Below are 15,903 nucleotides of genomic sequence, written 5' to 3' on the forward strand. Positions count from 1 at the left end.
TCCACGCGGCCAAACAGCAACAGAGCTGGGAAGAGTCAGAGCCTTATCCTCAACTGGTGGAAATCAGCACAGCTCAAACAACTTTGGTGCACCTATGCTACTTGACATCAGCTGAGGATCAAGCCCATAAGACCCTGGAAAGGGAGCAGTTCTGGGCATCTCTGAAAGATCATTTCTCCATTTAGAACCTAACATGATTATTATATTTATGCTTTTAAAGTCAGGCTACTGTACTGTATTATATTTATGCTTTTAAAGTCAGGCTACTGTACCTTTAAAAGTTTTTCTCTTTGCATTGCTAGTTTCAGCTTTTCATGGAGCTGATCAAAACTTAGATTAGGGGAGGTGTCATTTCTCCATGTTTCAGTATCTTCAGGCACGAGAACATGGCCATATGCGCTACCTATAAAATAAAAACAGCTCTCTGAGCACCACTGCATTTCCCATCCTCTAACCATGTTAAGGTTTGTTGTTTTTTTTAAAAAAAAACCGCATTGTATGAATTTGGTATTTTCACTGGGCCAAGTATCATCACTGTAAATACATAAAGTTTATTTTAGTTTCCTTTATTGGACCTAGTACTAATCCAACAGAGGTCCAATTCTGCCCTCTAATACTCAAACAGATGGGCAAATCCAGCAATAAACACATTCTTGAAAATAAAGCCATCAGCTTTGCTGGCATTTGTGAAAAGGAAAAGCGTTAGACTAGTGCGAATAAATAAATATTCACAAGAGTTCTTTTACTGAAAGAGTTTTAATGGCTATTTTGAAAAGTTCATTTCTACCATGTGTAGAATCAATTCAGTTAATTAAGAATATTCTCTGACAATTTGAACAGAAAGAGAAACTCCTATTTATAAAGCTTAAGTAACACAATAAGTTAACAGAAGAGTGCCATGTAACTTACTGACCAGTCACACAACATAAAAAAGTAAACACCTACTTACCCAGTTCTCAACCAAACTATAGGCTAAAACTTGTTCACACAAATTAGTCAAACAATTGTGATCAATATTCATAAAAAAAAATCTCGTTTGAAGATAATTTGTTACTACAATTAACAACTCTACTAACCTGAAGTCCATTGACTTCAATGTGAGCAAGTTGTATATTTTTTTAAAATCCTTACTGTTTCTTCTCTAAGAAAAAACAAAGGTTTCCAAGATTTTTTCATTTTATAAACAAAATTTGAAAATGCAAAAATGTTAACTTTCTGTTCCAAGAAGTAGTCTTATTTCCATTAAGTACATCTCTATCCTGATATAACGCGACCCGATATAACACGAATTTGGATATAACGCGGTAAAGCAGTGCCACGTGGGGATGGGGCTGTGCGCGCCGGCAGATCAAAGCAAGTTCGATTTAACATGGTTTCACCTATAACACAGTAAGATTTTTTGGCTCCAGAGGACAGCGTTATATTGAGGTAGAGGTGTATAGCATTACCTCAGTCCTTTTGTGGATACACACTGTAGAATCTGAAGCAATAAGGAAGTCAAAACTATTTTGCAGTATAATACATGATAAAAGGAAAGACATAAAGCACACAAATTGGAGTACGTACCTCTGTTGGCATTCACAGGAGCCAACTGTGATTTAAGTTTTGCAATCATACTTTTTTGAAACTCTATCTGTTCCTGCTGTTCACATATTTGCTGTGTATAGCTTTCTGTCTGAAAATACAATAATTTAATTTAATTAGCATTAGTATTATTTTGTTTTGATTAAGGGCTTCAGTTTTAGCAGATACAGTTTATCAGCTCTCTTTTTGGGATGCCTGAGGCTACAATTTGTGCATAGAAACTCGACAGTTGTCACCTGTGACAGGTTTAATTTTAAGTCTGTACTGATTGGAAAAAGGTAAACTACTAGATAAAACAAGATTGGTTTAAGTCTTGGTTAATAGTCAAGGTAGTAAATGTCAGGATAACGTTTATACAAGAGGCAATTTTCAGTGGTAACCACAAATTACATTATTTGTGTTTTAAAATTGAGATTTGGTTATTTATTTGTTTTTTCAGAGTCGGTCAGTTACCCCAGTTATAATCTATACAAGGTCACTATCAATTTAACTTTTCAGGAAATAAATCTAAAAGGTCTAAGTAAAGATATTATTTTTTTCAAATTTAATTTTAAACAATATTATAGTTCCATTCCCCATACCTGTTTGCTGTTTAACTAAAAAGGAATAAACATACATGTCTATATTTAATAGATCACACTGCATGCCTTTGCTACATTTGCCTTCCAAGACTCCTGGAAGAGGGATGGGGAGAAGACCCAAATACCAAAGAAAAGAATAGCTGATCAGTGTTATTCCTCTGTCTAACTTTGCCTGATCTCCTCCCCTAGCTTGACCCGCCCTGATAGAACCTAGAAGAGCACTGAGCTACTCCAGGGTAGATGAATATTAGTCAGCCAGTTAACTGAACAATCAGCTACCATTCAGGTAGCTGAATAACAGGAATATTAAAATATATACACGATTCCACTAGCCCATTCCTGATGGTATAACACTAATAGTGCTGAAGTTATGGGAGAAAACTTGTGAAATTCCAACAAGAAAATTTTAGGAGGACCATTTGATTTTTTTCTGAAATTATGATACACATTACTGCATAGAAAGAGTGGGGGCAAGAATAGTGTGTTTAAATGAGTTACTTCACTGGTGTTGTATCTGTATTGTAAGCCTCACTAAGTTAAAAATACTTAGTATTGAAAAGATGCACTTGTCCATACAACATGTAAGAACAAACCTAGAATCTGACTAAAGGCTGAGTAATTGTTGCACTATGAGCGCATTTAAAAAAAAAAAAAGTGATCACAGAGCAGTACACTCCAGCAGCTATACAAGACCTCAGAAAGCAGAAAAATCACTGAAAACCAAATTGAAAATGTACAACAGAAATGTCTTGTCAACACTTCTGTACAGAGCACAGACATGACAGCTAAAACAGACAGAAGAGAAGATGCTTTTGACAGCCAGTGTGCACAAATTATTCTTTGAGTCAGATGGCAGCAACAAGTTACCAACTAGACGATCTGCATGACAACCAACTATCCATCTGTATCAAACACCATCTGGCCAAGATGACTCTGGCTTCTGTGTGTTTGACATGGCTCCCAACTCTAGAGACTGGCAAAACAAGTGGCCTACCAGTAACTTTAGTAAACTGTTAACAACAGAATGCTGGACAAGCCAACAAAGTGCTAAGGCCATTGAGTGAATAGAGGAAGAGGAAGGAAACATTACAGCAAGCAACATACGTAGGTCATCCATAAAAATCTCATGTTTGGTAAAAACTCACATTTCTATAGGTTGACTTCCCTTAGGAAATACTTTAACCTTTACTGGTTCTTTTCTGAAGTTAGAGAATCTGATTGCTGAAGGCTGAGTAGGGCAAAGACAAGCTATTATGAACACTTTTGGAAGATCTGTGTATTGCTTGTCTCTAAAGCAAAGAAAAATGCACAAGCACAATGCCATAGAAATTTGTTTCCATCACTGCAGAATACTCACATTCTCACCCATTTGTTCCTTATGTTCTAATTTTCCACTGAGCTTTAGAAAGGCTGTTCCATAAGCATGTATTTATTTTCTTGTTTTGAGTGTAGCATATGTATCCAAAGAGGACAAAATTAAGTTTATAATTTAGCCATTAATTTCAAAGAACACAGAGTTAGAGTTTAGGAGCATCTCAGTTGCGTTGAGAGAGAGAGCCCCAAGCCAGAATAGCAAATAGCTTGTGAGTAAGGCACTCAGCTAGGATATAGGTGACCCAGGGTAAGCGTCTGGACTTTGACTTAGGCTGAGTGTGCATTTGAACTGAGGTCTCCCACATCCAAATAAGTGCCCTGAGCACCAGGCTATTCTGTGGTGGGTCTTTTTTGGGGGTACCGGGTTCCTGCATTTCAGAATAAAGTGTGCGCTCTGGCAGACATTCCCTTACCCCCAACTCCATTACTTCCTCTCTCTGAACCATAAGACAGTTTAGGACCCATGTTCCTCCAGACAGACCCCACCATACACACAGTTCAGTGGAGGTGGCTAAGCTGATTAAGAATGAGAGACCCCACTGAAGAGCAGGATTTGAAATGCTCTAGTGACCACTGTGTGCTAGGCAGTATCACAAAGCCACAAACTGCTGTTTTTTCAGGGTATTGGACTGTATGTGCGACTAGCAACTCCAGACAATTCATTGGAATGTTGTTGTGTCCAACATGACGGTCGCAATCTATCCTTGTAAATGCCTGTTTGCATCATTCCAAAAAACCTCAAAAACCCAAAGTGCTCCAAACTGTTTAGAATCTTCCCTGAACAGCCCTCTTCACTGCTTCATCATTGGATAAAATGACACAAGTATACAGTTTGACTCCTGTATTTTTAAAAAAGTGTTAATATTGAAACAGCTTGAAATTTAGATAAGTTAATTAAAATACTTATGACAGAAACTGCATCTTTCTATGTGCTTGTACAGCATCTAGCACAGTGCTCAAAGACCCCAATATAACTAGTTATTAATAACTTATAAGGCACATCTTTGGGTCAGATAAGTAACAGTATAAATAACTGTCTGAAAGACCTTCAGATTTCCCTATCAATTTTCTGTTAAATAAGAAAGATAAATTAGATTTAATATTTTCCATGAAAGATGGGTATATCGTAGACAGCAAAGATACATTTACATTTTTAAAGAGCTCCCTGATTATCCTCCATAGACAATACCTTTCCCACACCTAAAACCACCTCAAAATTACAAATGAATAAAAGATTAAAGACTGCCAGATGACACACGTACATACACCATAATGTGCTATTCTTTGAGTAGTTCATTTTTTTAATTGCAATTTCTATCTTTAAGAAGATGCACTGAAACTTCAGTTGCTGAAGTAAAGCAAAACTCAAGTGTCCACATTTACTATGATTCTCAACAGAAGGGATAGCTTCAAAAAACAAAAACCAACACATACTTTTTGCTGCAGTTCTTTCACAGCATGGTCTCTATCCATGCATGCCTGTCGAAAGGCTTCATAAGCTTTATTAAGCTGCTCTCCAATATTATTTTTATCCATACTTCCCAGCGCTGTCTCATCACTGAAAAGATGGACAAATTAACAGACCTGAAAAGTGATCAGAAAGAAAAGGACAGTTAATGAACAAAGGTAAATTTGAGAGACAAGATGGGTGAGGGTAATATCTTTTATTGGATCAACTTCTGTTGGTGAAAGAGACAAGCTGTCGAGCTACAGAGAGCTGTTTTTCAGGCCTAGAAAAGGTACTGTCACAGCTAAAGACAAGGTGGAACAGATTGTTTAACATAGGTAGTTAGCACATATTCCAAGAAGGGACCATGCAAGGTGGAGTGGCCCGTTAACACCTCTGCAGTGATAGACAAAAAAGGAGGTGTGGCTACTGGGTTACAGATTGGTGTAATAAACCATAAATCCAGTGTCTCTGTTCAGTCCCTGATTTTTAGTGCCTAGCAGAGTTATGAATTTAAACTCCCAGGCTCATCTTTTGAAAGTGGTGTGCAGGTTTGAGAATGAGGACTCATAGATCACTTTATATCCGACTTCTTTGTGAGTGTTCACCCACAGGTGACGGGGTGTTTGTGTCTTATTTTCCTGTGTGACAATCACTATGCTTTCAAATGAACTCACAGAAAAATGAAAAAAATGATATCACCTGTGGGTGCATACTTTTCACAAAGCCATCACTCTGTATCTGACCTATCAGTCCTCATCCCAAAGGAAACCTGCACAACACGTTCAAAAGACAAGCCTAGGAGCTTAAATTACTAACTCTGCTAGGTACTAACAAAGACACTGGATTTATGGTTTATTAGACAAGCCCCCTCCCCCCCGTTGTCCCATCACTGCACAGGTGTTAACTGCACATATTCAAGGTGGAGAGTGATCCAACTACTTATGCTAATCAATTTGTTCCACCTTGTATTATTAAACTGTGACACTCCTAGTACCTTTCCCAGCCCTGAAGAAGAGCTCTGTGTAGCTTGAAACCTGGTCTCTCTCATCCACAGAAGTTAATGCAATAAAAGTTATTACCCCACTCACCTGATCACTCTAATATCCTGGGACCAATACTGCTACAACCAACACTTCATGCAAAGGTAAATTTGTAATTTTATCATGTCACATAAAACTTGCATCAATATCAGACACTTAAAACAATCAAGTACACGGGACAAATTATCAAAGTCACCTAGTGTTATGTACTATGGTCCTGCCCATGCAAACACTTCGGGCCTGAATCAAAGCTTAATGAAGTCAGTTTGGCTTTGGTTCAAGCTATACATGCACATGCACAGTTCCACTGTGTTATGCATGTTTAAGTGATTGTTTGTATATCATCAGCTTTCTGATTTGAACACACAAGTGTTGTGTTTAATGATTATTCAAGTTTTCTATTATGGAACAATAAATAAATAAAAATCACCAAGTAAACAATATCACATGGACATCTCTTTCCTGTCATATCTAAGAATGCCAATATAAGAAACTCTACAATGAATTTCAGAACACCTTTTATCTACAGGTTAACAATACCAACCAGTGAAAACTAGCAAAAACCTAGGACCTGCTGTTTTAATTTAGATAGAATAAGTAGGTCAGAGGTGATAACATTCAACAGTGTTAAATGAGGGCCCGGGTTTGGTATACAGAGATCCCAGTCTGCTTAATGCCATGACAAAAATATTGACTTTTTTTAACCATTTATTAAAAATACAGAGAAGTAAAAACAGTTAAAGCATTTGAAGTGTAAAATATTAAGGCTTCTATTTTAACAACATTCGTGTTCCCTTTAGCTGGAGAGAGTGTTAGAAGAAAAGAGTCCCTTGTTTGACAGTCTTTTAGAAGGTATTAAAGATTGTATTAATTGTCTTTTTGGGTAAAAGGGAAGTTAGTTGGCATAAGCTGGAGCCGTGACTGCTAAAATCCAATCCTGTTTCATTTCAGGTGGTGTTTGGGATTCAGCTGGAGCTGATCCTCCCTCTGGCCTGTGCTGGTCATGACATCCCTCAGATTAAGATAAAGAAGGTCTGGGATCCCAGGTGATGGGGGGTGGGGAGAAGGGAAGGGAGCAGTAGCTGCCACCAGGATGGGGAAACTTGTTCCAGTAGCCTTCATTTGTTCCCTGCCCCATTTTATTTAAGGACATAAAAAAGGTGTGATGGGTGGAATAGCCCATCTCCTCATATGTCTACCACTTAGGTCTAATATGACATAGCAGTTTTAGCTTATTAATTTCCAGACTTGTATTTCCTTGCTTACTAAATCTGACTTGTTTAACAGTCTGACTTTATTATTAAGCTTTGTTGTTTGCAGTAATCTAGTTTTCCCTGTTGGTCTTCTTGCACCTGTTTTTAATCAACATTCTTTATTGAAAATAACCACCTACTTTCCATGGTAAATTCCTAAACAGGCAAAAGATAGACCAATTGTCACAACAGACCTTTCTCCTTATGTTGGGCTGTGTTACCAGTAAGTGCCAGAGGGTTGGGGGTTAGACAACTCTGATTACTTTAAAGAAGCCCACCTGAGAGGAATCAGGTGATTTCCTCTACAAACAGTAGCTGGAGGCTGCAGTTTGTTCAGGGATGAGAGACTGCTAGGAGTGAGCAGGTGCAAACAGCAGATTGGGACTAGGACTCAAGGTAGGGCTTCATAGTGGCCTGCCAAATCAGGAAAGGCCTGGGAGTAACAACAGAAATATATGCTTGGTAGAGTTTGAGTTAATCTTCTAATCCTAACCCAGACCCTCAGGAGGAGTATTTTGATCATAGAAGGGTATGTAATGGACTGTGAAGAGGGGACAACAGAGGCAGGGTACTACAGAGTGACCTCTGGCCATAATGGGGTACTCTGGAGGCACCCAATTTTGTTACAGGATGCCTATGTATTGTATGTAATGAACATGTCCAATTCCAATTCTTAGAGCCAGAAATCAGTGACCCTCCTCCTTTCCCAAACACAACAGTCCCCAGGACACAACTATGACAGACTTCTATTTCAAACAAACGAAACAAAATGCCATAAATCTTTTGCTTAAACACTATCATCAAAGGAAAACTAATGTTCCTGAAGCTTGTAGAGGAATCTGGATGTAGTCCTAGAGAGGGTGAACCAGGAAAAGGGGAACAGGGATGTGCATCTTCCCACCGCTGGACCTTTGGTGGGAATCCACCAAAAACTGCACCTTGAAGTGGCGTTAGTGTTTTTTGGGGGTTTCTTTTGTGATATGTCCTCCATGCAGCAGGACCTTATCAGGGGGTGGTGGTTTTAGAGGCAGTGGTTTGCCATGAGACTCCATCTGAGCAGCACAGTAGGCCACATTCAGCATGACCACAATTTAACAGTGTTTTTGCCACTATAACACCTAAAAAGAATGTTAGAAGAGCGCTGAAGAGTGAGCCTAGCAAACTTTAAATGAAACTTCAGTAACACAGAAGCAAAAATTATTATTGTAGATCACAATCCCTGCTACATCAAAGCAATTATGCTCCTGCTAAGCTTCAAAGCAAGGAGATTCACGGGGAGATAAGGCAGAATACACAAGGTAATCTTTCATACTAGAAATGTTTCAAACACAATTTATGCTTTATATAAGGCTTTTATTAGGAAAAAATAATCAAGTTCCTTATCTTCCTAATAAAAGACTAGAAAAGTCTGCCTTTACAGATAAGAGGAAGGTGTCAGTATGGGAATTTTTAGTGACGTATGACTTCAGGTCCATATTTAAAGCTATGCTACCAGGCAAAGAAAACAGTATATTTAAATAAATGGAATGTCACCCTAGCTTAAAACTGTACAAGCTAGCAGGCTGAAAAGGAGACATATGCTTTGCCTGTCTATATTCTTGTGTTTATATACCTAAGAATATATACAAGACCTGAACAGGGAAGCAGAAAAGGGATGGTGCAACACGAATGTGACTGTGATAAGGAGATACCCACAATTCTGTGATTATTCCTTGGTGAGCTACCAGCAACAAAGTGGACATTTAATTAGTGCTGCAGTCCTTTATGGGGGAATGCTAGTAGACTTACCAAGAAAGAAATTAAATACAAGGAGATGTACTTAATGGGACCACATTTTCCAAAAGGGCTCAGCGCATACAAGTGGACCAGATTTTCAAAAAAAAAGCTCAGCTCCCCATTAGGTAACTAAGTAAAGTGGCCAAACTTTCAAAAGCAATCATCCAGTCTCCTTGTTCTTAATAAGAAGTGCTGGGTTTTGAATGCTTTAAGACTGGCACAATTGTGGGTGTTGAGCCCTTCTAAAAATTCTGGCCATATAAGGTAAGGCCTCAATTGGTGTAAATTGGCATAGCTCCATTAACTTAAGAAGAACCACAGTGATTTACACCAGCCAAAGAACTTGGCTCAGTGTTTTTAAGACAGTCGTATTTGTGTCCTATCAGCTCTGAGAGTTACTCGAACAATGTATGTAAATAACAATTCATTACAAATATGCTAACAGGTACAAAACACAATGTATGTGTTTGTATTTCCTTTCTCTGATACACATTACATAGCATTTATGATAGCTCTCTCTTCACACTACAGTATGACCTATGGTTGTGGTTGCTTCAGCTACCATAAAGTCAAGGTAGGTCAGTATTTACATAGAAGACAGGAAAAACCCAGGTGCTGCAGGAAATAGTGTTGGTGATTCAGAAGATGGCACTACTGCTTCTGAGTCAGTAAATTAACCATTCCCCCAGTGTGGTAGTCAGATGTTACACAATTTTTGTATTGATATAATTACTTAATTCAGGGGTGTGGTCTTTTACTGAAATAGTTCTCAGTGCAATCCCTCCTGTCGACATAGGTATGCAAGTATAAAGTGCCTTATACTAATATAGCTTTTTCCCCTTCCCATATGGAGAATAAAATAATTTTACACTGATATAGTTGTGTTCACACCAGGGGTGGGTGGGTGTATAACTGGTACAGTTAAAGCAGTTTGTGTGTGCATAGACAAGACCTCAAACTGTTTCAAGGGTCATCTTTCAGCTGAATTGTAAACCAGAAGCCTTAACTGTTGGGTATGTAACTTGTATCTGTTCTAATTTGTTTTATTTCAACTGTTCTTTGAAATGGGGAGAAGATCTCTTCTCTGCTGTAGAGGCTGTAGCTATTTTGTGATCAAATGGAGCACACCAAAGAGGAGAGACTCACTGGGTGCTCCCCTGCTGAGACCTCACTCTTATTCTTGTTTTCTAGATATAAAAATATAGTTTGTCTATAAAGGTATTGGGAGAAACACAACACTATCCGATCATTAAATCTCAGAAGTATTTTTCACAAGAATGAAGGGTGACAGCACCAGTGACCGTGCCACATGTCTCTGTGTGTAATTACATTCTGCCTACCTAAACTTCCCACTGTACATGCAGTTGAATAATGCAACTCTTCTCTCACTGTTGTGGAGTACTTCTGAGTGCTATTGAACTGAATGAATTTCAGCCCAGAAGTGACTGCACTTTTGTAGCAGGTGAAGCTATTTCTATATACTAGGTTCTGAAGTACTGGAGGATATTTAGGATTAAAAGGCACCATGTGGATGTAAGATTATTACAATATAAGTAACTAGGTGTGATTGTGGGCTATGATGGGCATCATTTTCCTTCACCAATGCAACATAAGGGCAATGCATACTGCCTCAAGGCATCTTGTGTAATGTACATTATTTCTTCCTCTTCCCAAAGATTGGCAGTCTTCCTCTAAACGGAATATTCCTCACTATACTCTGTAGATGGGCAGGCAATTAGCTGCATAACTTATAGGAAGTGAAAAGGAAAAGCATTGTTAAAACTCAGAATTACTGAAAGTGTGCTCATGTTCCCAAACGGCTGGCACAGGACAATGAAACTGTTTTTATACATTTTTGTAATTTGCCTCAAGTCACCCAACAGGTTGACAGGCAAACTGTTGTGAGTTATGTCTTGTACTAACAAAAATAGTTGACAACTGGATGTAGTGGAGTTTGAAAGTTTTCTTCTGTTCACAGTTCTAAGTACAGGAAGATATGGTTTGTAGATTTAGATGACCCACATTCTGTACAACAATGAAGACCTTTTAGATTGTTTCCAAAATACCTTTAGGCTAGTCTCTTGCACTGGGGCAGTGTAGTTCCTCTGATTCTCTATGAGGCAGTCACACAATGGCTAGAGATGTTAAGTACTGAGACCTACCACTCAGGACAAAGTACTGAAGGTAGGGGGCCAGATCAGCCACTGATGTAAATCAAACTAACACCACTGAAGTCAAGAGAGCTACAGTGATTTACACCAGCTGAAGTCTGGCTCCTTATGTACTGTTTAATATTTAACTAATCACTCAGGTCAGAGGACTAGACAGCACTTAAAGCACCCTAGAAAAAGCCCATCACCTCAGAAATCCAGGCATTTTGAGGCATCACTTTACCAACAGACACACTTGCTGCTGGGGGAGGACTGAGAAATCTCTCTTGAAGACTCATTCTAGTCTCAAAGCATGAAGGGAAAGGCTGCCAAGTAGAGCTAGGCAGGACACAGTTTATGTTCCATCCATATTTTTGAGAGAGGATTTCTCATCCTGAACCTGGACAAAGAGTCAAACTCAAATTTTCCTTTTTTAAAAAACAAAACAAAACGCATTTTTTAGTGTAATTGACTTAAATTTCTAAATAAAAAGCTGTTTTGAACTGGAAAACTGGAAATGTTCATTCTGAAAATGTCAAAACAAAACATTTTGACAACGTTGATGCATTTCAAAAAGCTTGAGTCAGGAGACTAGTCAGTTTCAACAAACTGGCATTTTTTCAACAAAAAAACTGAAAAAAAAAAAATCCCAGACCAACTTTACTATCAACCCTTTCCCCAGATAGTGTTAGCAGGAGGTGTCAGAGGCAATGATACAAGAAGAACAAGTCATGAACAGGGCCCTCAAAGATTTAGAACAAGCATGCACAGTTCTGGATACTTGTCTGACCCTCCAAACTTTGAGTTTGTGCCCCCTCCCTAATTACAATATAATCACAGCACAGAGGGAGCAATACAAAATGCTACATAAACCATATACATCTACTGTTATATTGCATTTGCCAAACAGTATCATCTAACAGTGTTAAGTAGCATTTTTACATCCCTGTACAAATGCTGTGATTGTGTAATTAAATATTTATTGAAATGCATATGCAGAAGGGGTGTTTGTGTGTGTGGAGTTAAGGTCTACGTGACATCCATACAGTCCAATCTTTGCAGGTAAACTGCTGCACCTACATGGAGTCCCAATTGGGCCTTAGTAAGTATTTCCTGTTGAAATACACAGCCATGTTTATATAGGTCTGATGACACTGCTCTGCTACAGGATGGTACAATATCATGCAAGATGTATTACAATAAGAAATGGCTACATATATCAGGACGAGTAAGTTATAGTTTTAACAAAACATTGGACGGTGCTCACATACCAATGTGATAGGCACAAAGCCAGACATTATACATGAGAGAAGAAACAAAAGATACAAGAGCCTATGGCCATCTGCACATATGAGACGCCGACTGATTTCAGTTGTTGAAAGCAGCATGTTCCTTAATGCAGTGCTATGCTGTTGCATTAATAGTACCACTACACAGACAACCATTTGGCATATTGTAAAGAAGTAGAAGTAACAACTTAGTTTGCCACTATATATATGTATTACTTCATACTTCACCATACTGATAATGAAGATGTACACCATGAGTATCCTTGCCAGCAACTCCTCAAAAGCCTTCTTAAATGTTTAAAAACAAATGTATCAAATTGAGTGTATGTGTATATATACACACCCCCTTAATGCTAAAAGGTTCACATCAGAATATTGGTGCCGTTCCAGCAGCAAGCACTTCTCTACATTTTGTCTGCTTTTCTATGCAATTTTCTTCCATGGGCATATTTTTAAAAAACTACTTTGCCACAACTAGACCACCACTGAGAACTGGTGAAACAGCTGAAGTACCATTCATAAACAGTTGAGGGGTTTTCACTGTAGTTGGGTTCTTTTCTCCAAAAGTACCCAACAATGCCTGATTTTACACCACCGCTAGTGAGAGCAGAATCATGTCCAAAGCCTCTAGTGCCATGACTCTGCCTTGTGAGCAAGGGTGAGGACCTCTGTTCTTAGGTCTTATAAATACAGATTGTTACTGTTGATTAATTTTAGGGTAGGTTCTTTTAAAAAAAATTAATTGAGCAAAGAAATCACAAGGAAGGCCCCCAGTTCAGATCCAGAAAACAGTTGTGTGAAGAAAATCCCTCCCCCATATTTCTTTCAATAGAATTTTCTCTTCATGATCTGAAAAGTCTCTCATTCCTTCATCCTGTCCCAGCCACCTGTGCTCAGCCCCCTGCAGAATAAAACCTTCTTCGGAAGCCACCGGAGAGGGAGATCATTTTCCCACATGACTGACATACACTGGCTCACCGAGCAGTGACCAAACCCTCCCTGCCCTGGGACCTCAGCAGCCGCCTCTAAACACAGCCCTCGCCTGTCAGCCCGCACAGAACACCTCCTCCCTCTGCTGCCCCAAACAAGCCAAGCAGCCCGCCCTTCGTTCTCCCTGCCCCTTGCAAACTCAAAACCGGGCCCTGGCGTGACTCACTAGCACCCCGAGTCCCCATCCCCAGACAGGCGCTTCACTTCCGTCTTTCTGGGAGGATCTGCACGGTGACAGCGGAGCGGGCTCTGGGGGGGGCCAGAAATGAGGGGTTCAGGATGTAGGAGGGGGTTCCGGGCTGGGAGAGGGGGTTGGGGTGCAGGAGGGAGTGAAGGCTTCAGCTGGGGGTGTGGGAGGAGAAGCAAGCTGACTGTAAATGCACGAATAAAACCAAGAGAAGCGACCGAGGAGCAGCTAGCTGAGTGGGTTCAAGGCGCGTGTGGCTAGTCCGCTAAGATCTGAGCCATGACTTCAGCTGCGATATTAAGGCCGCTCTGCCCAGCAGGGGAAAGACAACGGTTTAAAAGTGAGTTAAACTTACAATCTCTTCAGGGCTCAGACAGCGCCGCTCCCTGGAGCCGTGCAGGAGCTGACTGCTCTCTCCCAGCCTCACTCTTTAACCCAGGAACCAGCATTTACTTCCTGTTGTGTCCCACGTCCGCCCCAGCCCATGTGACAGTGTATAGCTGTGCCCTTTTCCTCAGGGTTAGAGGTTACCAGATGCTGGATGGTTAAACAAGACATGTCTAAATGTTAATAACTGTAGTAAACACACATTTTGCATTGCAACGTGGACGTTAAAAGATCCCCAGTAGCACTTTCCTTAAGAACAGGAGAAAGATTGTTTCAGTGCCTTTGGCCATCTCTCCTCCATTCACGTTTGTGCGATATTATGTGCCAATTTTCTGCCTGTTTTGTTATCCCCCACCCTTCTCCCCACCAAAGTGGCTCCACTTTCATGCCCAGTGGAGTGATTCCTCTGTTCATGCCTTTTGTAAAGTTGCATATGTGTGATAAATGTATGAGATTATAGTACATTGCAGTTCCAGACAGTGCCTTTCATCCAAGTATTTGAAAGTATCTTTTGATCCTGTATATTGGTTTAGAGGATACTAAACTTGGCTACATGCTTAATTTCGGCAAATAATTCTGTTTCTCTAAGCTGCACTGCACTCTCTTTTTGAAAATAACATTAGCAAATAAGCTAATCAATCATTTCATATATATGTTTATTACAGGTGAGCAGTAATCACTCCAGAGCTAAGGTTGCAACTAAGTTCTCATTATAACCTTGTGTCATCTGTGCTCCATACACTGCTCTCTCCAGCTCCTGTATATCTCTTTTAGGACCTCTGGGGGTGGGGCGGGGGGGGAGGGGAGGGGGGGGGGAGGAGACTAGATCTGGGAGAAGATCTGGGTCATCCCCCATTCTCCTTCCTCTGGCCTCCTTATGTCACCAGGAGGGGAGGATACCCCCTGGTAAGCCTCAGGAAGGTCTTTTGGTCCCATACATATTCCTCCTGGGAAGCTAAGGCTTATCGTGGTATAGCTACCCGGTGAGGTGTATTAAGGGCCACTCTGACCCACACCATCCCCTGCCCCTCTGAGCTTTGGGAGGCTCATTGAGGCCTACCCTCAGTCTCCCACAAGGTTAGTTAGTCATAAAATGATTTTTACTGATAAGAGGCTGACAACTCTGTTTTGGCCCATTTAGTGCTGAGTAGTCTACTATGGCTGTGAAGACAGCCACAAGGAACCTAATTAGTCTTTCAGTCCTCCTCAGGTGAGGCCCTCATGAGCCTCTGTGATGGGGTCCACTTACCCCACAGTAGCCCAGACAGGGTTAAGCCCATGTTATTGACAGCAGAAGTCCTGCCTCCCTGGCAAGACTGGGCATGTGCCAAGTGCTCTAGTAGTATAAAGGAAGGGAGCCCAGCTCATTCTGGGCTGGAGGGGGTGGACGGACGGACCAGCCCCTAACTGCACTGGGAATTGAGGCTGCACCCTGGCAACTGGAGGAACCCTTGGAGATGACTGGTCCTGCTAAACACAGAGGACCTGACATCTCATGGGAAAACCCAACACTGACCCTAGTAGAAAATGACCCAGAGAGGGTGATGGAATGTACCACCCTGGGAAACTCAGTGTGTTTTGTTAGGACACCCTCCCACCCCTGAGTCAGTGGCAAGTTGCTGTGCCACAATTAGGGCCCTGGGTTGGGGCCTTGTGGAGCTGAGTGGGCCTGGGGCTGCCACACCCCATAAAGGGTGCCCCAATGCTATAGACTCTGGCTGTTAGGCCCTGCTGCCCTGCATCAAAGGGTGGCCCTATAGACTGTGACTGATGGGCCATGCTGTCCTGACCCTAGGGGTGTGGACTGTTACAGTCCCCTGGACATCTATAAAAAAGGGGGAA

The 15,903-nt window shown here is 40.6% G+C and overlaps 1 protein-coding gene across 4 annotated transcripts in view; it reads right to left on the reverse strand.

The window, feature by feature from the left end:
- Positions 1-14,104, reverse strand: part of TANK (TRAF family member associated NFKB activator) — a 37,222-nt gene extending 23,118 nt beyond the window's left edge. The window contains exons 1-4 of one of the 4 annotated variants that reach the window (XM_032803557.2): positions 14,030-14,104; positions 4,974-5,123; positions 1,567-1,675; positions 273-403 (exon numbers count right to left, since the gene is read on the reverse strand). In XM_032803557.2, the coding sequence (XP_032659448.1) occupies positions 273-403; positions 1,567-1,675; positions 4,974-5,075 (342 nt within the window). In that variant the 5' untranslated portion in view covers positions 5,076-5,123; positions 14,030-14,104. Of the gene's footprint in view, positions 1-272; positions 404-1,566; positions 1,676-4,973; positions 5,124-11,417; positions 11,437-13,653; positions 13,714-14,029 lie in introns of those variants that run through there. The other 3 variants (XM_032803558.2, XM_032803560.1, XM_032803561.2) reach the window with 3 other exon arrangements.
- Positions 14,105-15,903: the final 1,799 nt, after the last annotated feature.

Source organism: Chelonoidis abingdonii, chromosome 10, assembly GCF_003597395.2.
Source record: "Chelonoidis abingdonii isolate Lonesome George chromosome 10, CheloAbing_2.0, whole genome shotgun sequence".
NCBI lineage: Eukaryota > Metazoa > Chordata > Testudines > Testudinidae > Chelonoidis > Chelonoidis abingdonii.